The following is a 22,378-nucleotide window of genomic DNA, read 5'->3' as shown; positions in this document are numbered from 1 at the left end:
GCCTTTTCTTCCTCAATGGACCCCACAGTTTTCTTCAGCTACAGAACAGAGCACAACCAAGTGGCTCACAAGCTACCATACTCACAGGACCCACTGGATTACCACTGGCTGCGGTTCTATTTCCCGTCTCCTCCAGAACTGCTAGCAAATCATCAAAGTCCTCTTTAGGTTTTCTGGGTGCTTTTCCAAATTCCTTTTAGCTCTTTGTGTTTCTTCAGCTTTTCTTTTTTTTCTTTCTGCTGTCAATTCATTAGTGTTTTCTTTAACAGTAAAAAATATGTCAGGCTGTGACATAGCATATTCCCTCCCGAGCACATTCCAGGCTTTGCTGCAATGACTGGGTGTCAGTGACTTGGTGAGGAATGCTGATAGCAGGCATGGTCTGGGCTTCAGACATCAGCACAAATGCAGATGAGAAGAATTTGTCTGGCCTGTTTTCCAAACCTCCTGGCATCTGAGTCTTGCTTTCACAGGAAAAGCATGCATAGCATTCTTTGTGTGACAGCTGTGTCATTAATGGTATCCAAGGGTGGGGTTCAGCTCAGCTAACTGTGGATGTCTAACGTGTAACTTTCTGTGGCTAAGCTGGTCACTGAGACTCCCTTATAGTCAGTGGAGGGAGACTGGCACCTCCAGAGACTGACTGAACCCATCTTAAACTACACGTCTAAAATAGTTGCACTGCACCCGTCTCTTTCCACTGATGTCAAAGGGAGGTTTTGAGGACTAGACCTCTTTTACACAGCTTCATTTTGTATACCCAGAGCTGGTTGAAACACATCTCATCCTGCCTTTCTCTTTTCCCCACATTTCTGTGAACCCACCACTTGTCCATGTGTGCTCTCCCTCTTCCTCTCCCCTTCCTTTTCCTGCTGCCCAGCTTATTACTGAAGCAGTCCCCAACTTGAGCTATGAGTTCTCTACTAGTGCCTGTAGCCTTGACATCTGCCACCACAGGAGCAATCAAAGGAAAACCTTGGTGTTGTTTGCTAGGAGTGAAAACATGAAGATAATGTTGGTGTCCAGTTCAAACACTAACAATATCCTAGTTTGTGCACTTTCTTTGATAAAGGCTGCTGAAACAATAATACTTATTATTCTTTACAGGATGAGGTAAAGAATGAAATCAGTGTTATGAACCAACTGAACCATGTGAACCTCATCCAGCTATATGATGCCTTTGAATCCAAAAATGACATTGTCCTGGTCATGGAATAGTAAGTGTGTTGTTTTCTTTCCCTTTCTGTCTTTACCAGTTTTGCTAGAATTGTCCATTTCATTTTTACTTTCTCCTGAAATTAGAAATGGAGCTGCTTACAGGTGGAAAGAGCATGTGAAAGAGGTTCCCAGGAACCAAAAATCGAATTTAAGAAAAAGTTTTCCTCTAGAGCCATTTACAAATATTTTTCCAATGATCTTGTCCGATACTTCTGATGATGCAAAGCCACTGTGCCATTTGAAGATAGATCTGTGTAATATAGCTTCTCTATAATTTCAAGTGATATTTCACGTCAGCTTAGAAACAGACCTCTCAATATCTACAGTTCTGTGAGGCAAATGGAAAGGCACCTTACAACAGAGAGAAGCTGGCTTTAGGTGTTGAGGATTATACTAGGTGCCTTAATAGATTAAATTGTCTTTCATACTGGGTTATCATGCTGCTTAGGCACAAAATAAGTGCCTTAAAGTCATGTCAATACGTGTTATTTTAAGGAAAGCAAAAGATGTAACTAAAGTATTTAAAGAGGTGGCAGAAGGTACAAAGTCACACTGAGTTTCATTCTTTTGGACCTTCTCGGACATTCCTCTGAATTTGGCCTACATGACTAGTGTATCACAAAAGCTAAAATTCTACAAAGATATGAATTGGTAAGCTGGAGGTGTTCTGAAATGGGTCAAGAAATTAAGAAGTCATTTCCATTGTGATTTTAGCTTGCTTCAGATTGAACCTTTGGATCATGTCCCTATTAAACTCTGAGGGAGGAAAGCACAGATTTAAATGCAGATTCTCCAACATGTTGTCTTGGTTTTCCATGTAACATCATTAATTTCACTAATACAAAATTATGTCCAAGTGAGCATAAGGTCCAAAATTTAAGACTGTCATATATCAACAAGTGGGAGACTGGATACTTTGAGACTGGACCATCAAAGGTTGGAGAAGTTCAGGCCAGTACACATCAGAGCGCAGTATTTGGGAGGTTCAGATCAGATTACAATCTCATATTGTAGATCCACCTCACTCACGCTGGCTGTGAATGATTAAAAGTAATGGCATTTCAGACAGGTTGCTAGTATATGTTCTGCGTTCCTCTAACATCATGGGATTGAATTTTGACTTGGTCACTACTTCATTGTCTTTCTCTCAACAGTGTGGAAGGTGGAGAATTATTTGACCGAATTATTGATGAAAACTACAATTTGACAGAGATGGATACCATCTTGTTTATAAAACAGATCTGTGAGGGGATTCAGTACATGCACCAAATGTATATTCTTCATTTGGATCTCAAGGTACAGAATTGAGATGTATATACATTTTGTGCAGTGATAGCTTGGATTGTACTGTGGAAATTCATTTCCCTAAGGGTAGGCCATACAGCTTAGCAGATTCCCTTGGAAAAAAACAACAGAGGGCCTTATTCTGATTTCCTTAAAACAAAGTCTATTTACTTTGACCACATTAATGTCAGTTAAATCACTACAAGAGTAAGTAAATTAGATGAGAATTTCAGTCATGTCATCAAGCCTCATAGCTCTGGAGTTTTCCGCAGGTTGATCGTACAGAAAGCCCGCAGCTGACCATGGTATTTTCCTATTTGCAGTTTTGCTGTTTGGATCTCAGGATATTGTGCAAGTATTATTTAATTCAGCTGCACCAGATCTCTGCCTTATATGTCAACCATGGGGTAGGATTTATCCCCAGTTTTACAAATCAGAAGGCAAGGCATGAGTGAAACTAAATTCAGGGTCATTCAGGGTAGGTGGAAACCCAGCACAACATTCTAAGGTCTACTTTATTCTATCATGGCATGAAAAGGCATCAATAGATAGCCAACTTAAGGGAAAGTACATTAAAATGTGCTTGTAGAAATGAAAGTAATAAAAATAGCCAGTGGCTGATGTAACAAATACACAGTGTATGTGTTAGGTTAGGCAATAGCTGCCAGTGCAGCTGGAAGCCCAGGAAAGGATGGCATATTCTGCATCAGTTAAACGGTCAGTTATCTGAACTGTGCAACCGTATACACAGAAAGTCCCCTCACCTTTCTTAAAAGCAAAACCAGTTGCATATTCTTATGCTAGTTGATGAGTAATGGTTAGCTGTCACCCTTCAAAAAACATTTGTTGAAAAGATATTTTTTCATTAGGCTGCACATTTGAAATGGCCTTTCTCCCTCTCCAGGTTTTTATGAAATAATAGACTTGTTTCTTAACCTCTGTTTAGTCCCAGAATGAAAAGAGATGATGTCTTTAGTTTTATGGCTGGCTATAAAGCTCCATGATGATCCCTGAGTTTTACAACAAAATAAAAAGAGAGAAAATGTGCACAGGAGGGTTTTCTCTTTGGTGAGGTTTTTATTACCGCTGCTGTTTTTGGCATGTAATAACTGAATTAATACAGTACATTTTTAATGTTGCTAGTTTATATATTATTGAACTGGTTAAACAAATGAACAGATACCTGTTGGGATCTGCTTCAGTTGCTAATCAGTGACCAGATTCACATTTCCCTTTCTTTATAAATATCCAGTTACCTAGAAACCTGTCAAGCAGGAGTTTGCACCGTTCTCTGAGACATGTGTGTTTTGTTCTTGGAGATGGCACAGTTTGAGTATGAAGTCAAAATGCAAGCAAAAAGGCATGTACATCCAAGAAATTCTTCCCAGAGACCTCTCTTTTCACATGCTAGCCAATATGGCTTCTCCCTTCTGTCTTGCTTGTTCACAGTTTGTTGTCAGTAACAGATGAGTTTGGGGAAGGAAGCTTGAAACTGAAAGAAATTCGTCCTGACCATAATAGTCCAAGACCACAAAAACTATGGACATACGGTGTTTAAGAGTCCTACATGTAAAATGAATTAGTAATGGTGACAAAGGTTAACTAATGTTTTAAGTGTTGAGGGCTGTTTTATTTCAAAGAGGACTCAAGAAGCCACAAGGCAGAGTAGCTATAAAACTGCTGGCAGTGAATATGAGACTGTATTTTAGGTATTTACATTTCAAAGACAATTGGCCAAAATCTGTTCTCAGTCACTTCTGTATGAATTTGGAGTAATTCTATGGAAGCTAATGGATTCCTGCCAGGGAAGTGAAGAGCAGCATTTGGCCATATGGAAGTCCACTGGGATTTAACCTGTGAATCCCACCTTTCGCTAAAATATCTGAGAAAAGCATAAAGTTGATGTGACTACCCTAATATATCAGTGTTGAATCAGACAGTTACTGCCAGAATATCTGTGAACTCAGAAACTTAAAGCTGTAAGATAAACTTCAAAGCCCAGCAAAATCATTTTAAAAAAAAATTCAAATGTCAGCTCATTAAGGTCTGTAAAATCACAGTGCCAGCATCCTTAAACCCTCTTTGGAAGCTTGCATTCTCTGTCCCACTCCCCCTAATGAGTTCTTTATCTAAACTGCTGCCTTATGTCAAATTGAAAAGCTAAGAAGAAAAAGCAGTTACAAAACACAAAATGTACAACCTTATCTGCCATGTGACAGCAGGGGGAAGTACCCATCCAGAGAAATATGCCCAAAGAGGAAAGCAAAAGGTGCTTATGAGATGTTTGCAGTGTTTTTAGTGTTTTTTCCCCTACAGTTTACTAAAAGTCCAGTTTGTCACCCTTGTTTCTCATTAAAGTGTTTTCTGGTTTCTGTTCACAGCCTGAGAATATCCTCTGTGTGAACCGAGCAGCAAATCAAATAAAAATTATTGATTTTGGTTTGGCAAGAAGGTACGTACATATGATCTTGCTGGAAGTAAATGGATTAGGAAACAATGAAAAAGATATTACATCTCTGCAATGACATATTTGATATAGAACAGTCTTCTCCTGTTCTTGGAACAAGTTTAATGCAGCTTTTTTAACCAGCTGTGTCTTTTAGTAAGAAATGTTTCATGTTAAGTAAAAAATACTAGTTTTGAAGACTTTTTTTCAGCTGGAAGGTCGAAAGAGGGCTGATTCTGATTGGTCATGCATATAGGTATACTGGAACAGATAGAATGGACAAAATCAGTGGTCAGTCTTGTCTGGTCTCTTGACTCCAAAGTTATGAGATTCTTCAAGAGGGAGTTTAAGGGACCATCAGGGGCTGTTAGGATATAACCCATGCTATATCATTTGCTAGCTTAGTCAGATATCATAACCTTGGTGAAGGATTTACTGGTTAAATTTCCAGGCCTGTTATGTGGAGAAGGTCCAAAACAGCAACAGCTGTCCTGAGGAGGCCTTGAAATCTGAGTTTCTTCCTATCTCCAATTGTGTAGCAGTTGGTATAAGTCTGAAGTATGAAATAAATCTTGCAAACATTTTTCATTTGTATGCATGGGTATATTTATTTTTCACTTTGTACCTCTGTCTGTCCTCGTTTTTATTCTGAAAGTTCCAGATGCTTCTGAAACCCTGAGATGTGCTGCATAGCTTACAATACAACTCAAATTAGAGCTGTAATTGATGTCCTCTGTTAATGTTTCCATTGCCTAGATATAAACCCAGAGAAAAACTTAGAGTTAACTTTGGGACTCCAGAATTCCTTGCACCTGAAGTTGTGAATTATGAGTTTGTCTCATTTCCTACAGACATGTGGAGTGTAGGAGTCATTGCTTATATGCTGTAAGTAGGATTCAGTCTCTTCTATGTAAACTGTTTCTGTGTTGAAATGCGTCAGTCATCCAGATTTGTTGTTATATTGGAAGATTCACAAAGTTTGTACCTAAAATAGAAAACATAGGCCTCTTTCCAAATTCTTTGTTCAGGAATCGCTCCCCTCTTCCAATCGCCATGAACTTTTCTTTACTGTTTCATTGCACATCTCTCATGAGCATTTGGGCATCGCGCTTCCAAAATAATATGGACCACTTGGAAAGGTCCCAGTAGGTATCTGCGAGAATGACCAGAGGTCTAGAAAATATGACTTGCCATGAAAGATAGTAATGCTTGGTTTGTTTAATTTAGAGGGAAGAAGGGTGATTACTTTATTTAAACATGTAAATAGAAGACAGAATGGGAATGGTCTGGAGACTTTCATAGCCAATAACGTGTTACAAGGTAGGGCCAGGAGTAACAGAACAATCTTAGATGGAATATCAGAGATCATGTACAGGAAAAGGAAATGACAGAAGGAGGAAATATATTTCTTTTTAATTTAGGCTGAGTGGGTTGTCTCCTTTTTTGGGTGATGATGACAGTGAGACTCTCAACAATATCCTAGTTTGTAGCTGGAATTTTGAAGATGAGCAATTTCGAGATGTTTCTGATGAAGCCAAAGATTTCATCTCAAAGCTTCTCATCAAGGAAAAATGGTATGTAATCCCTCTATATTTGAAATGTACATTCCATGCCATCATGTCACAGGGGTATCACTTGTACTGTTCTGTTGCAGAACTATCATGACTTACGTAAGTTTTTGTATGTCTAGGAAGAATATTACAATGCCACCTCATCGATGTTGTTCATAACATACATAAAGTTCTCAGAAGTTACCTGAATTTGTCTTTTTCTGTGAAGCAGAAAAACTTTTCTAACCTCTCCTATTTCATGCATTAGCTGCAACTGGGCATAAAGTGTCCTGCAGCCACAGCATTATATGATGGCAGAACACATGACCAGTAGGAGATAACTGCTAATTGTAAGATTCTAGGAAAAAACACTTAATAGCTTTCTGGTTTTCCTTTAGCTGGAGAATAAGTGCAACTGCTGCCTTAAAACACCCATGGTTATCAGACCACAAGCTCCACTGCAGACTCCAGGTCCCTAAATTTAAATATCCTTGTGCATTGTGGATCTGCTGTTTTCTTTTTGTGTTGCCACATCACTATTTGCTTTGACATTTTTCTCATATGTTTTTGAGTCTGTGCTGCTGCTGTATTTCTTGCCACTGCGAGCCATGTGTCTCTTTGCTTTTATTTAGTTGTTATAGTTTGCATGCTCACACTTGCTCATGGGTTCTTGCATGTCTGGCAAGAAATATAGGGTCATGTGATTGTTGTGTGTTGCTGAGTGGATCCATTTCTTAGCAAAATGAGACTGTTTACAAAACAAGCACTGAATTACCGTATGTCCAAAGGGGGAGTTTTCCAGTTTGGGGTGGCTCTGCTTACTGCTTTGAAAATCCTTTCAGGATCTCCTGAAGTTCCATATAAGTGCTCTTAGATTTTTTCCTACCTCTTCCCAAAAGAAACCTTTCCTAGTAGAGCCTAGAACCTCAACCAGTGCGTATGTTTGTACTTAGGCACCTTCTTGTCCTTTGAAGATAGCCACCGTAGTGGTCAACACAAAGGAAGCAGTTATTTTCTCCATTTGGCTGAGTTGGAGTGTGAACATGATTTTAAGTAGTTTTGATTATTCCTCTTTTAAGGAGCCAGTAAGTTTGGGAGATTCAGACTGTTGATGAGCTTGCTGTGGGCTGAATCTAAGTCAGTCCAATCTGGTTCAAGAGAAGATCAATTTAAGCAAGTTCCAAAATTTTTACAGCATTTGCTGTATGTACAATATGCCCTTCCTCCTTTGCAAACAAAGCACATCAGTGTTAAATAAAATGACAGCTGCAGTGTCTAGGATGTACCTGTCAAGGTGCCTTTAGAATTAGAGCCATCGTTGAGAATTAGTAGACCGTATTATTAATTAACTAATCTTACTAAAACAAGAACAAAGATTATGACAATAATACAACAGCAGTAGCTCTGTTGATGAGGTGCTGTGTTTTTTGGACTGAGTAGTATCCTGGAAGTTATGTCCTTGAGAGATATTTCTGTTACACAGAGTAAGGATAACAAGAAGTAGTATAAAATGGGAAATAATAAGAATCAAATAAATTATTGTAATTGTAATTGAAGTATAATTTTCATGAAAATCTCCCAGAAGAACAATGCCCGTGAGATTATTACAGGGCTTATAAATGTTCATACACAGTAAAAATATGGGAGTTTGTCACAGGTAGGTATTTCTTTAGAAGTATCCATAGGATACTTGTGATTCTGTTAGTAGGGCTCCAGTGAAGACCTGAAGCCTGAAACCTGGGGGACAGGCTGTTTTTTCCAAATGTTGCAAGAACATGAGCTGCTCACCTGGTGGGGTGCTTGTCTTCTCCAGTTCTCTGCTGAGGAAACCCTACCTTAACAGAAGCCTTACAACTCATTTCATTCTTATAGCTCCTCTCCTTGTATTTTCTGCTCAGGCCTCTTCTACTTTATGAGATAGCTTTACTAAACATGCTGATGTTGCAGTGTTCTGCCATTGTCTTAATTAGAGGTAAGATGTGATTGATCCTCAATGAATGTTTTCTATAATGGCATCTTTCTTTCTTTCTTTTTTCTTGCTCCATAGAAGAAGGCTAAAGGTGGCTGTGTGTCTCCAGCACCCCTGGCTCAATAACCTCTCTGAAAGAGCTGCCAAACAGAAGGTTTGTTTCAGGTCCCAAGTGTTTCTTCAGACATAAATGCTGTAGCCCCTGTGGAAGGGATCAGTGTGAGGCTGAAAACCCTGCATAGTCCAAACTGTACAGTCCAAAATGTATTCACCACCACCATCCTCATTGTTGTTTGGAAAGCATCCAAAATATAAACTGTCCCTATCACTTATATTAAATCACAGCAATGTGCAAAATGCCTTCTGTCTATGAATCCATATGTGCTGCAAACCCTGGGCATTTTAAGGGAATGGTTATGCTCCCACTGACTCTCATGAGGCAGGATTTCACCCAATAACTTTTCAGTGCTGAAAGCTTTCAGGTTTTCATGTTGAGGTTAGGAGTGTGGTTTAAAAAGGCTAGAAATATGAAAATTACTTTTTAGCAAAGGGACAGGCCAGACCCTCAGGGCAGTTCCAGTAACTGTAGTGGAATGAAAGGGAGGTGTCCTCTGAAAGAAGCTGCTCCACACTTTTGAGGAATGCCAATCAGTTCCAACAGGGTACCTCTTTGCCCTTTTAGCCTGTAGCAGCCAGAGCAATTCTGACAAAGTGTTTCTCTCTCTCCTTTTTCTGGGTCTCTGTCTTTGCCCTTTCATGAACAACCGTTTCGTTAGTGGTTCTCAGGCTAGGTTGGTTGCCTCCCCGAGGCGGGTCAGGGCGACACAAGTCTGCTCTCATGTTCTGTCCGTGGTCTTTGACCAAAGCATACTCACCCAGCTGCTATGAAATCAGGCTACTTCAGACAGCACAATATCTCCGTAAACTAGTACACCCATTCCCACAGCTCATTTTACGAACTACCACAGAAACTGGTGCCGCTGTTGAAGGGCCATGGGAACCATTCAGTTTCTGAGGCATCTCAGGGTAAAACGCAGTGGAGGGACAAGATGTGAACAAGACTGAGAACACACACACTGTAAAAACCACTTCCTTTTAGCCTTGCATCACAAATAACAACAAGGATACCAAAATAAAAGTAGTCCACTTTTCACTGTGTGCAAGTTTTTAATGCTATCATCATCCATGGTCTGTTTGATGGTGCAAGGGATGTGCTAGGTTTTGCTTGCAACACATTTTATCCAGAAACATCTGAAAAAGAAAGATTATTGTCAGAGGTTGAAATCTGTGTTGTTTCACTAAGTATAAGATCAGAGCAGATCTTATACTGTGTAATGTAGTAAAACACAAGTTAATGAGCTTTAAATGAGCTATCTCAGGTACCTGAAGCTGCCTTTCCATGGCAGCCTGGAGGTCAGTGAGGGCTAAGGTACCATTATTGTCTCTTATACTTGCTATCCGAAGCCACAGGACCTCCTGGTACAGTCATGTCCCAGCATCAACCTGCTTAGTGGGAACCCAGCTGGGCTACCTCTTTGTGATGCTCGGTGTTCATCCCAAGTTTCACTGGTTTCACTGGTGCTGGGCCGGGTGACATGAAGCTTAGGTCAACTCACTCATATGCTTCCACAAAGTAACTTCCAAAACTAGTCCTATCTTCCCCATTTCAAGCTACTAACTGTGCAGCAACTAAATGTTAAAAATTCTCTATCTCTAATCCAGGAAGCACTGTATTACAACATTTTCTGTTACAACTAAGATCAGCTTTGAGATAAATGGACTGTCCAACAGCAGGCAAAATAATTTTCAAATAAACCTTTTATAGCTTTGTAATATAGTAATCTACCCATGATCTAACCTGCAGGAAAATCTGGTTTCTGGCTTTTGCAGTTATTTCCTCTGCGTGTGTTTTTCTTTTTGGAGTTTATTTCAGTTTACTTAATGAGTGTATCTAGAGTCGTAGCAGTGCTTTATTTTTAAAGAATCCCTTTAGCGAAGTCTGTCAGGCAAGTAGAGTGGTTACCACATGTAACCCAAAATAATACACTCAAGTGCCAGCTGATTTAGAGCTGGCATCATAAATGTTTGCAGTGGTAATACAAACAAATGGAGAGGTTGGCGCCCTCCCTCTTTGTGCTGTGATCTGGATGACAAGAGCGGCAAAAAAAGCAGTGTAGCTGCATTTCAGGAGAGACCTCCAGGACCATTTCTCCATTTCACGAAGAGGTCTTGTCTTTTTAGTATTGTATAAAACATTTCACAAATAGGGTGGCTGCAAGAACCCTTTGTAAGCAAGAAGTTTCAGCACTGCTTTCTTTTCCTCATGCACAAAGAAACCACCGTGTGGTTGTCCTAGAATGCTTAACCAAATAAAAAAGTATACTGCTGAATTAACTGGATTTTTTGTTTTGTTTATTTTGCAGAAAAGCTGCTGTGTGGTTACTGCTGCTAAAAGATTTGAAAATATCAGCAGTCTTGGTGCTTTAGCCCCCTGCCATGACCCAGACTTTTACTAAATGGACCAACAGCACTTTAGCTGCAGGACAAGTCCAAGCATTGCTGAGCTGCTTCCTCTCTATTCAGCTATCAAAAGAGGGAAAGTATTTCTGCAGTTTGCAGTAAGGTGTTTTTGCTTGAATACCGTGTTCTCCATGGCTGATAGTGCTACTTTAGGTTGGATTCACAATGATCTTTTTTTTCTATCTTGTCTTTCATCCTCATTTAGATATCAAGGGCTCCTTAAGTTTCAAATTAGGATGTTAAATTAGCTGTTTCTCCTCTCAACCCAGAAGACAGCCTGTCACTGCATTATATTTGTAGCCAAGGTCAATTTGACACAGAAATCAAATTGCTAGGGGGGAAAAAAAAAAAAAAAATTTAAAGCCACATTATGCAGAAGATCTGAAGTTTGATTTTCTTCTCGTATTAAAATGAGCTAAGAATTAACTCAGCTGAAGTTAAAGCCATTTTAACGTAATATTAATAGAAGTGAGAAATAAGGCTCTCCTTGCACATAGGTGAATTTTCTGCATGCATGATACACTTTAGGTTTTCCTAGCATGCTGCATTACTGTTGTTTTAGGTACCACTGGGTTAATTAAACAAGTAAGAAAAGGTACTACTCAATCATACCCATGCAGACTGTGCTCTCCAATACACAAGCATAATTCAGAGTTATTTTAACAGAGGGTGATTTTACAGCAGTTACTCTGTTTAATGCTAATAGGACCAGCTAAGACTACTGGCACAGAAGAGAGTCAGTCCTCTGCTCATTATGACCTCTGGGTACAGGCCCAAATGAAAATCTTCTGTTTTTCTGAACTGTTTTCTTTTCTTTTTTTGCTCCCAAGCCAGTTTGATTCATAACTAGGAAACAAAACTGGCAGTCAAAACAAATGAAATCTTTACCTGATATTGTCTGAGTATGGCCCATCATTAAGTCAGTCTGAGTCTTAGTTGCCTAGGCTGTGAAGTAAAAATAATGAGTCTTATTCCCTGCTGTATATGACTTTCTAACCGCTTGGTTTCAGTACTGCACAAAGGCAGAATATAATGATTATTTTATTCCATGATGCTGATATATTGTGGTGTCTTTAGATTTTCTTTGATTAATCGAGTTCTGATCAAACTACACACTAACATAGCTATCTCAATATATTTATCTACACATTTCATACATATTTATACTTAAATAATGTATTTTATTAAAGGAGATCAACACAAAGACAAAACTCAACAGTATTATTCGCCACCACTCAGTGAGTTGTTTTTCATACCTTTGTCCTTTCTGAATTGAATTCATATATGAAATAAAAGGGGCCCATTAATGGAACATCATGGCCATGACATTCTCTACAGCCCTTTTGATCTAATGTTTTAAAGCTGTTGTAGTAGCTCTGTTAAGACTGCTGCTGTAAATGAATAGGGCTTCTCACACCTGTGAAACCTGAGAAATACTAATGTGTTGTATAACATGTTGCAACTATGCAAGTACCATTACTACTATCACACAATGAAAAAAATCACCATGTAACTGTAGGATACCATATAGAGTGCTGCCACCTTCAGATCTTTATTCATAGTCTTAACTAAAGTAAAATTCCACTAACACAAAAGGAAGTTTCTCTAGGAAAAGACTAAGTAGTTTCAAAGCAAGAAAACCAGGATATGACTTCTAGCTATAAACTGGGCTGCTTATGTTTAGTCACCATTCATGTTTGTTAGTGCAAAATAAATAGAAAATCTACCAGGCACCTTTCTGTTAAGGCTGGAATTCCCACTGCTATTCTGACTGCCTGCAAGATAATGTTACCTTTTTGTACAATGAACAACTCAACAATCAGACTAAAAAGCAGCAGGCTAACTTTGGAATGGCAAGATTTCATTATGCACTTTAGTGCCAGTATTATAGGATTGCATTTGGGGTTTTGTTTTTCCTGTGATGGGCTTTTACATGGGTATGAATAAACTGCATGTTATTTTGAATCTTGGTAACTATGCTAAAAGAACAGTGTGTCTGTAGTCTTATGTGCTTTAGTGCTCAGTTGAATTAAGAGAATTTAACACTTATGAATATGTACATCTGAGTAGTAACTAGAGCTTAGTGCCATAAAGATCAGGCCCATGTTAGAATGCATTGCACTGCATCAGCCACAGTTCCTCCAGGATCATGGGAGAATGTGGGCTCTGTTACACACATCCAGAGTTCATCAGTACAGCTCCCTGCCAGAAATACATAAACATGAGTTACTAGGAAGGGTGGAAAAGCTTGACGTATTTAACCCACTTGGGGAGGACAGGCCCTTTCAAAAGGCCTGAGCTGAGCAGGAGGCACCTCCCTTGCCCCTTGCTTGTGCAAATCCACAGGGTGCTAATATATTCTAGGGATTTAACTTTCATTCTTACTAACATGTATAGTAGTGGTCAAATTCTTAGGTCTTGCCTATAAACTGCTCCACTACTTCATCCTTAGAACAGGATAAAGTTTGGCGGGGGGGGGGGGGGGGGGGGCAGTTCGAGGAGGCTTTACTGAGTGGGTGTCTACGGTGCAGCTGAAGGGTGCCCAGAGTATAGCACAAGCAAGGGCCTTGCAGGTATCTGGCAAAGGAGGAAAAAAACCAAGCATGCTTCTTGTTATTGCCCCAAACACTCTAGATCAGCAGTGTGAGTCAAAAGGGAGGTATGTGCATAAGCAAGATCATTATTGCTAATAAGGCTAAAATAATTATACTGCTGTATACTTCCTACTGTTGTGTATAGCACTGTGTCTGAGAAAGATGTCTCCAGAGATGTTTGTGTCTTTTCTCACTCTTGTAATTTAGTGAAATAATACTTGACACAGCTCCTTTTCAGTGGCTTCTAAAGGCTAATTCTGTTTCACTGCACTTTGAGCAGCATGGTGGGTTTTTGTGTGTGTGTGTGTGTGTGTGTGTGTTCAGGTTTGTTGTTGGTTCTTTTTTCCTTAAATACATTCTATAATGACTAATAACTAAAGACTGCTATATTAAATTATTGCTTTGACATACATTATTGATTTTCTACTAGGTAAAGAAAATGCATTTTCTAATCAGCTGAGTGTGTCTGTGTGAGTTTGCTTATTGATATTTTTTGTTGCATATTGGTTTAAGAGATTTCGTTTAGAAACTGTGAATCACTTGTGCCTGAGAGCAGGTTTGGGTGTGAAGGGCACTTTACTAGCTGTGGTTACTCCATTTAGCTGTATACCCGTAGATAGTCAGAGATGGCTGCAGGTACTACAGTCATAACCAGGGAACAGAGTGATATAAAAACATCAGTTATAGTGGAAGTGGTAGTGTCAAAATGCATATTTGGTCTGTGTATGCCATTGTATTTTTCCTGACACATAAAAGTTAAAGGCATTATCATGAGGATACAGTGATTTATCCCATGTGATGATTTGACTCTCAAGTTTGCATACAGCCTCCTTGCTGGACTGCAGAAAGGAAAACAGCTTTCTGTTCACATAAGCAACTTTATCAATAATATTATGTAGTGACTGTTTTACAGTGATGACCTGCAGGAATTCACTGGAAGTTGAAAGTGCTCCATAACTGACAAAATTTCCCAGAGTCTCAGAGGCAACTTTACTCAGAGAAGCATGAGTTTACATTTCAGGCACTGAAAGACAGCTATCATCTGTTGCCTGTAAGAATTAGAATGCGGTTATTTCCATTTTTATAGATAAGCAGAGAGATTAAGCTAGAGAAAATCTCAGAGATTTGCCCGTGATACATTAGAGCAGGCTAATACTAGCATCACGATTAGAACCAAACTCATTTTGGCTCAAAGTGGGACACTGGGCAGCTTTTCAACTTGTTTTACATGTTGAATATCCTGGAGGTTATGAATAGGTAAACATGCTTTACCACAGAAAGATATCCATATTTACCATATTCATAGTTGTGAGAACCTGCAGCCATTCACTCCTCATGAGCCACCCTCATGGCATAAGCAGCTGCCAGTCAATGATAATCCAGTCTGGAGATTACAACAGTAGCTGTTTTAAAAATATTTTTTCAGATTCCTTCTTATGTCAAAAGCTGAATAAAGTTAAAGCCTAAGCTAAATTCTGCTGTAAGTTGTTCCAACCAGTAATAACAATGCAGCTTCACAGAATTAAATGAAGGAAGTGCTTGGTCCATCTTTTTGACATGAGTAGCACAAGAGACCAGTTTAAATACCCCCTCTCCACCAAAAAACCCTACTTTGTTCCAGTATCGAGGAATAGTTAAAATAAAAGGAACCTTTATTTTTAATAGTTAAGGAAAGTCAATCAAGATACAGTTTTTTGCAGTGGTAAAACTACTACAGTAAAAGGCAAGGTATTTTACCATCTTCCTGTTTGCAATTTAATGCCGACATTACAAATTGCTGACAGCTTCTTTCAGCAAAATAGCCCCTGCCAGCAGGAGTTCTCAGAAACGCAAGTGTTTGTCAGCTCTTCTTCACTGACAGGGCTCTGAAAACATCCCATCCACTGCCCCTGGCCCCTCCAGTGAACTTCTTAGTTTATGAACTTTCAGGATGTGATAACGATTGCAGTTTTGCTTTAGCATCTAAACCCACAGCAGTGACAAATGAATACCAATGTTCCAAACTCTTTCCTGCTTTCCAGGAGGATCTTTACGCATCTTTACGGATTACTTTTACCATCACCAATATATACTTGCCATGGTGTCTCGTGTGAATGAAAGCAAACATTGCATGAATCCATTTAGGAACATTAGGCAGTTTCACCTTCCATGAAGGCTTAATAGCTGAACAACTAACTACCTGTTTTAAATATTAAATGAAGACTGGTAGAAATAACTCTTTGTAAATATGTTGTTTAGCTACATCAGTAGAGTTAGTGATCACATTTTGATGCAGCATAACTCATGCTTTTGTACCCCACAGCAAACTTCTCAAAGTTAAATGACAGGCATATTAGAAGTAAATGAAGTGTGTGGATTTTTAACATATTATATCATTTTGGTTTGCACGTCTGGTTTTGTAGATTAACGCATGTATCTCTAGTATGTGTTCTTTTGTGAAAAACGTAGAGCATTCTTGTAAATGGATGAGTAAAGAATAAATGCTGATTTTGTTTACTCCAGGGTTGTTTGTTGGCTGTATTCAATGTGCCTGTCACTTATACTAGTATGTAATAGAAAGAAACAGGGCCTTTTCCCCAACTATTAGCTTTGGAGGTCTTTTTAGACATGCAAAGATATAAGAAGAGTAATTTCCTTTGAAACAAATATAGATACCTAAGCCGAAGGTCTGTTCAAGCTCACAGCTTGTAGTCACTCCTCAGCTCCCTCTGCAAATAACTAGGGCTTGAGGTATTCTCAGCTGAAATCTTGCTGCAAGTCCCTAGACCAAGTCACTAGAGAGGAAAAAAGAGATTGCTAAAATTTCTGATGCTTGGTCAGTAAAAAGAGCTGGTGTCACACTTTCCTCCCTAAATCACCACACTTTTGACTGTTGAATTGTTGTTAAGTATTGCTGTCTGAAGAACACATTTTAACCTTACACCATCAAAGAGTTCATTAACTAGTAAAACAGCCTGAACAGAAGAAATGCTTCCTGCAGGGTTAGACCAACCTTAAACTGGCCTGGCTAGCAAACAAAAAAGAACAATAGCAAAAAAAAAAAAAAGGAAAATTTTATGGGATGAGAAAGCAGGAGCAACTTCTTACTGGCACTGGCCTACAATCCGTAAGCATCACCTTTTCTGCATAGTTTATAGGCAATTCTGATTGCAACACTTGAGACATTTACCATGCTTGAGGATCAACTTTGGTTTCTCACACTGGAAGGCTCCCATTTAATATCATCCTGTATTGGATGAGTCTGAGCTTTCCAGGGCTAAGATGTAAAGATGCAACAAGGGAACCTCCTAATTAAGCTATGTTAAATACACCAAAGAGTCCCACTCATTCCGTCATGAGCTTGGCACACCTCATAAACAGGGAGCAAAGCCAGCATAACTTGCCTTAGTCAAATTTGGGGGCTGGAGGGCAGAGAACAGTTTTATAACAACTGGGCGTAGGACACACAGCTGCTGCCTCTTTACACCAGCTCAACACAGTGCTGAGACCACCAATCATTTCAGCAGAGCTGCATTGGTTAATATAAGCAAGGCCTTTTCTTGGGGTGCTTTCTAAGCAGGTAGGTAAGAGATTTTTTCTTCTAAATTAGTGGGCTATATACATTTGTACAAAGGCTTTGCTTTCCCTTCATCCCGAAAACATCTTCTAGTGATCTCTAATGTACAGCATTACTACAGTCACTGATAACTTTTAGGAATACTGCAGTACTGTATTTACAGCTTGAATTTGAACTCAGACTCTAGCATGTGTTTCTGTATCCATATGGGACTCAGCTGAATTCAGTACATCTCTGAAACTCTGCCAGGTTTTATATTTGTGGATTTCTATGCTTGACTAGGCCTTGTATGTTTGCTCTTCATTTGCTTTTCTGAAGCCAGTCACTGTGCTCTGGTTTTCAGTGCCTTTGACCCTGATGTAGGAGACTTCTGAGAATATTAGTAGCTGTGCTTTAGAACTGATGAGGAAGACTTTGTTGTAGTACCTTAGTCCTTCCAGCAGCTCCTGCTAAATACATGCCACTGGCAAAAACAAAATAAATGTGGATAAAATAACACTCAGCTCCCTGTACGAGTCTGTAAAGCAACTCCGCACTCTTAAAATGTGTTCGCTAAGTGCATGTGGTTAAAAATATGTTGACTACAGGAAAAAAGTCCAACAAGGGACATTCATAATTCTTCATTAATTAATAGTCAACCCTTTTTCTCCCCCAATTATTTTAAACACCTGCTCACAGTAAATTTCCTTTGCAATTTTTTAATGCTATTTTAATGTTACGCAGAACTTGGAAACATACACTGGGCTTCTCTTATTTTTAATTATTTTCAAATTAATTTTAATTTTCTGAATATTTTCAGTCTTGCCCATTTGTTCAATAAAACTGAATTTTAATTTTAATTTTTTTCTTAAAGGCCTCCTAAAGTTTCCAGAGACTGCTTTTATGGGCTGTTTTAATGAAAGGCTTTGGAAAGGGACTGGAGATTTCCAAATTCCTCTTTTGAAGCCTCCTTGTCCAAAAAAGAAAAAAAAAAATCACTTCATCAAGAGTGACTCACATCTCTTGCATACAGCAGGTATTCATTTGGGAACTAAGCCATCTTGTACTAAGAATACAGACTGGAAATGTATATAGAAACTATGGGCCAGATCCCCCTTGGGTCTTAGTGACTTCAGAGAGAAGCTAGGGTGCTTGGCCATTGGCAGGACCAAACTCTCACTGCTCTAGGCTATGACATTTCAGGGCCTAATATAAAGCTTGCTGAAAGTGAGGAGTGCTTTTCACCATCTTTGGATCAGGCCCTAAATCAATGAAAACCTTGGCAGGGACTTCAGTGCATACAGATCTGCTCCCACCGCCAGTGATGGAACTAACTACAAAATGAGGTGCTGCTGAAGGGTTTATTCAGTGACTCACGGTTTTCAGACTTTTCTGGGTGCAGCAGTACTACCACCCCCAGCAGTGCCTCTCTTGTGCTGAACTGGCAGTGTCTTTCCTCAGGTTGAGCATGTGGCAAAGCTGTGGCCATGAAAAGAAAACACTTTGACTGTTTAAGATCAGAAACAGGTTATTCACTGCCCTTAAATATTGTAGCTGTAATAAGGAAATAAATGCAAGCCAAATAGCACTGGTGTGAGCCAGGCAACCTGTGGATCAGCAGTGTGCAAACTGTCCTGTCCTCAGTGCTGCTTCTCATCACTGCTGCACTCTCATTTTATTCTCAGTCTTCACAAATAGTTTGGGTTTTGAGGCACTTAAACGAAGCCCAGAACATCCAGCTTGCACCCATTACCAGTGAGTACATGATGAACATACTCACTTCCACCAACAGATTAGATGAGGGACTACCTCCAGGGCACAGTTTATTCCTGTTTATTTTTGCACACAAGGCTCTGACCACGGGTGGAGATCAGGATGAGGAAGGGAAGGTGAATGTCTTCCTTTCGCTCCTCTCTAGCTAATTTAAATGCATCTCCCTGCCTTGCTTTAGGTGACCAGTCCATGTTTCATAGAGTCCGGCTTTTGCTATCTCTATTAACATATTTAGGTGTGATGTCTGACCACCAAAAAACAGGTCATGACAAGTGACCCTCAGGGTGCTCTTGGTCCTTCAGAAACAGAACTACTTTCACAGAGGAGGAACCAAGACACCCCACTCTGAAGCAGAGAACATTCCTTGAATCATATCAATCCCATGTGCAACTGTGTGGGCTCAGGGTGGCTTAGAGCTACATGGCAGGTTCTTATCCTTGTTAAAATGTGATTGACTCAAAGTGGCAACCAAGTGTTCACTCAGTAACATTGCGTTGCCTGCCACTTGGTAGCCCCCTGTTTCTTCAGGCTGTTTTTTAACTGGGCTGTGACCACTCACTTCACAGGTAGCATTTGAGTAAGCCAAACCACCAGACTGCTGAAAGGAGCTATTCAACTGGCACTAATATTTCCTGGGTTTTCTAGTTTTGCTTTTAACTTTATTTTTCATTATTGTTCAATTGTGCAGATTTAAGAAAAATCCATTGAAAGGAGCTTTATGGAGAAGTTCAGCTTCTCTGCCCTTCATCTCCTCAAATACCCATGTTTCAGGGACTGGGGGAAGCTTTCCAATGGTAGAAAGTCTTCTCTTTCTTTCTTTCTTTTTATTCCCCCTGCTTCTGTGAGCATGCTGTCTAAGAGCTATTTAGAGGCCGTGAAATGTTAGACTTAGTATCATAGGCATTAGTAGGCAGAGACAATATCAAAGCTCAGAAGAAAATTAAGTGTGATTTTTCACATAAAGCTGCCGTTTGTCATTCAGGTAGCACTGCCACATATAAATGATCCATAAGTTTTCTGTAATATATTTAACATCAACCCATGATGGAATTTTGTCTTGTTATAACTTCTTGTCCCAATAATTTTTATTATTGCTCTTGCATTGCAATTGTACATTCAGCATGCGCAGCACTTAGCATACTTGGTGCTCCATAACTGCTGTCATCCAGATAAGGCAGTATGCAGCACCTAAGCACATGTATGAATCCCGTTTGATTTCAGTGCAATACCAGCAAGTTGGGTTCTGGCCATTGATGTCTCCTTAAAGTGAGGCCAAAATTAACAATCAGTAAGTACTACCAGGGTAAAGCTGGTGGAAATGAGAAGGTGATGCTCCCATTATTTGCATCTCAAAAGGTACTGAGTGAGTCAGGAGTCTGCTCCCTTCCATGCTTCCCTTCCCTTCCCCAGGCTTAGGGATCCAAAATTTTTAGTCCTGCTAGGCAAAGAAGCCACTTGTGGTATCTTTCTGCAAATGGCTAGTATGGCCACGAGAGGTCAGCATTGCTGTTTCTTAGTTAACAAAATAGTTGCTTCAATCTCCTTACTGAAGGGCTACTTGGAAAGTCAAGTTGTTGGCAGAACTGTCAGCCCAGGCAGGTGTGTGCAGTGCTGGGGCACTCTGGACTCCAGGTAGGGGCAGCCACGTTGCCACCTTGCCAACATGTGCACATAGGGGTCCAGCAGCCTTTAATACAGCTTTGGCTGATTTTCAGAAAACTCACTAAATGCAATTTTTGGCGTCTCCCCACAACCAAGCCTTTTCTTTGCACACCAGGTAGAAGGAACCAAGGAAACGTATGAGGTATGGCTTAGAAAAAGATCAGAGAGTTTGTGCAATGCAGACATTTACCAAGGCCAATGTGGGGAAACAAATAATGGAGGAGCTGGGAACACTTCTTATTTATTATCGTTTTATGTCAGTCTCTCTTTAACAACAGCACTGCTTTTGGCCCTGCGCAGAACATGAAGAAAATAGGTCTGATTTAGGATTTGCATGTAAGTCAGCTGACATAAGTAAAAAAGCATGAAGAAACTTGCACAGTCCTGTTATAAATAGACAGCTCCACATCATATGGTTTCTAGATTGAGAGAGAGATTCTGCAAGATGTCAGAAATATCTAGTGAGATGGCAAGTACTTTTCTGCTGGCTTGAAAAGATTGTGAGGGCATTAGGCAGCTGCCAGGATTGGTTCTTTCTGTATTAAAACACCTATTCTGACTTTGCTCTGTGCACAGAAGTCCTATTGCTATCCTGGGGGAAGGGGGAAGAATGGAAGCCTTTGCCCAAGTTCCATATATTGTGTCTTACTCTATTTGTAACAGCTAAATGATCATTAGTGAAATAGAACCAGAAATTATATGATCAGAGAAAACCCCTGTGATTACCGTGTTTGACATTCTGTGCAATAGATGGCCAAAGATCTCCCTTAATTAGTTTCTGTTTGAACCAAAGCCCATTTAAAACAAAAAATCTCTTCATAAGAAAACATTTCAGTACAGCAACAATGGGGTACTTGGCTGACGCTTCGATAAGCTATTTCCAGCTATACTCACTCTTACACCTTATTTCTTGTCTGAATTCGTCTACTGTCTAGCCATTGGCTCATGCTATACTTTTGCCAGGTTGTACAAATCTCTACTAGTGAATTTCTTCTCCTCACCTGGGTTCTTGTAGACTGACTGCCCAAGTCCCCTCTTTAACTTCTCTTTCAGATGAGCAGGATTGCTCATTCATGTCTTTCACCACAGAATGTTTTAATCATTTCCGTGAGGGTTTTTTTTTTGCATGTATATGTTTTTCCAAGGCCATTTTTATACTCTAGATATTGTAATATAGCACAGTATGCCTGTAACTGTCACCTCAGTCAGATGTAACAGGAGCATTCCCTAGTTGCCTCTTTACACGCTTTTGATCACAGTTAGCCTGACTGATCATTAGGTCACTAATTTTCAACCATGACCTGCAAGTTCCCTTGCTTCGACCTTTGCTATTTGCCAGGACAGAAGTTCCCATTCCATGTGCAGGACTGGCATTTCTTTGGCATCTGGCTAACAAAGTTAATAAGTATGTAGTAGTCACTGGACTCCATCGATAACATCCATTCAACGTGAGTGGCCTTGCCTTCTCTCTGCATACCAGCTGCAGACCCCATATGACAACACTGTTTCGGGTCAGTCCAAAGGTTTTCATCCCAGTCGTTGATGGCTGAAACTATACATCCTTTCAAGCAAAGCTTGAATTCCAAGGAAATGTGTAGGGTCAACAGAGGAGACTTGATATGGAAATATGGCATAAATCAAGGAAAGCTCTGTTTATGAGGGTCAAGGGAAAGAAAACATTCACAGCTAGCATGGGAGCAAGGTAGGAAGTAATGCAGCCTTAAGAGAAGTCAGAAAATCGCCTTACCGTGAGCAAATAATGATGATGGGCATGGGAGGAGGGAACTTCAGCAGTATTATATTTGCCAGTGAGGAAAAAATACTCAT

The 22,378-nt window shown here is 39.8% G+C and overlaps 1 protein-coding gene across 1 annotated transcript in view; it reads left to right on the top strand.

Moving 5' to 3' along the window:
• The window catches only part of MYLK4 (myosin light chain kinase family member 4), a 69,382-nt gene extending 58,000 nt beyond the window's left edge, over positions 1–11,382 (top strand). The window contains exons 8-15 of the mRNA XM_064507109.1: positions 1,108–1,217; positions 2,373–2,514; positions 4,884–4,954; positions 5,705–5,833; positions 6,370–6,522; positions 6,897–6,969; positions 8,546–8,621; positions 10,891–11,382. Of these exons, the coding sequence (XP_064363179.1) occupies positions 1,108–1,217; positions 2,373–2,514; positions 4,884–4,954; positions 5,705–5,833; positions 6,370–6,522; positions 6,897–6,969; positions 8,546–8,593 (726 nt within the window). The 3' untranslated portion in view covers positions 8,594–8,621; positions 10,891–11,382. The remainder of the gene's footprint in view (positions 1–1,107; positions 1,218–2,372; positions 2,515–4,883; positions 4,955–5,704; positions 5,834–6,369; positions 6,523–6,896; positions 6,970–8,545; positions 8,622–10,890) is intronic.
• Positions 11,383–22,378: the final 10,996 nt, after the last annotated feature.

This window comes from Dromaius novaehollandiae, chromosome 2 (genome assembly GCF_036370855.1).
Source record: "Dromaius novaehollandiae isolate bDroNov1 chromosome 2, bDroNov1.hap1, whole genome shotgun sequence".
Taxonomy (NCBI): Eukaryota; Metazoa; Chordata; class Aves; order Casuariiformes; family Dromaiidae; genus Dromaius; species Dromaius novaehollandiae.
Note: the sequence above shows the minus strand (reverse complement) of the source record. Positions and strands in the feature narration are given on the sequence as shown.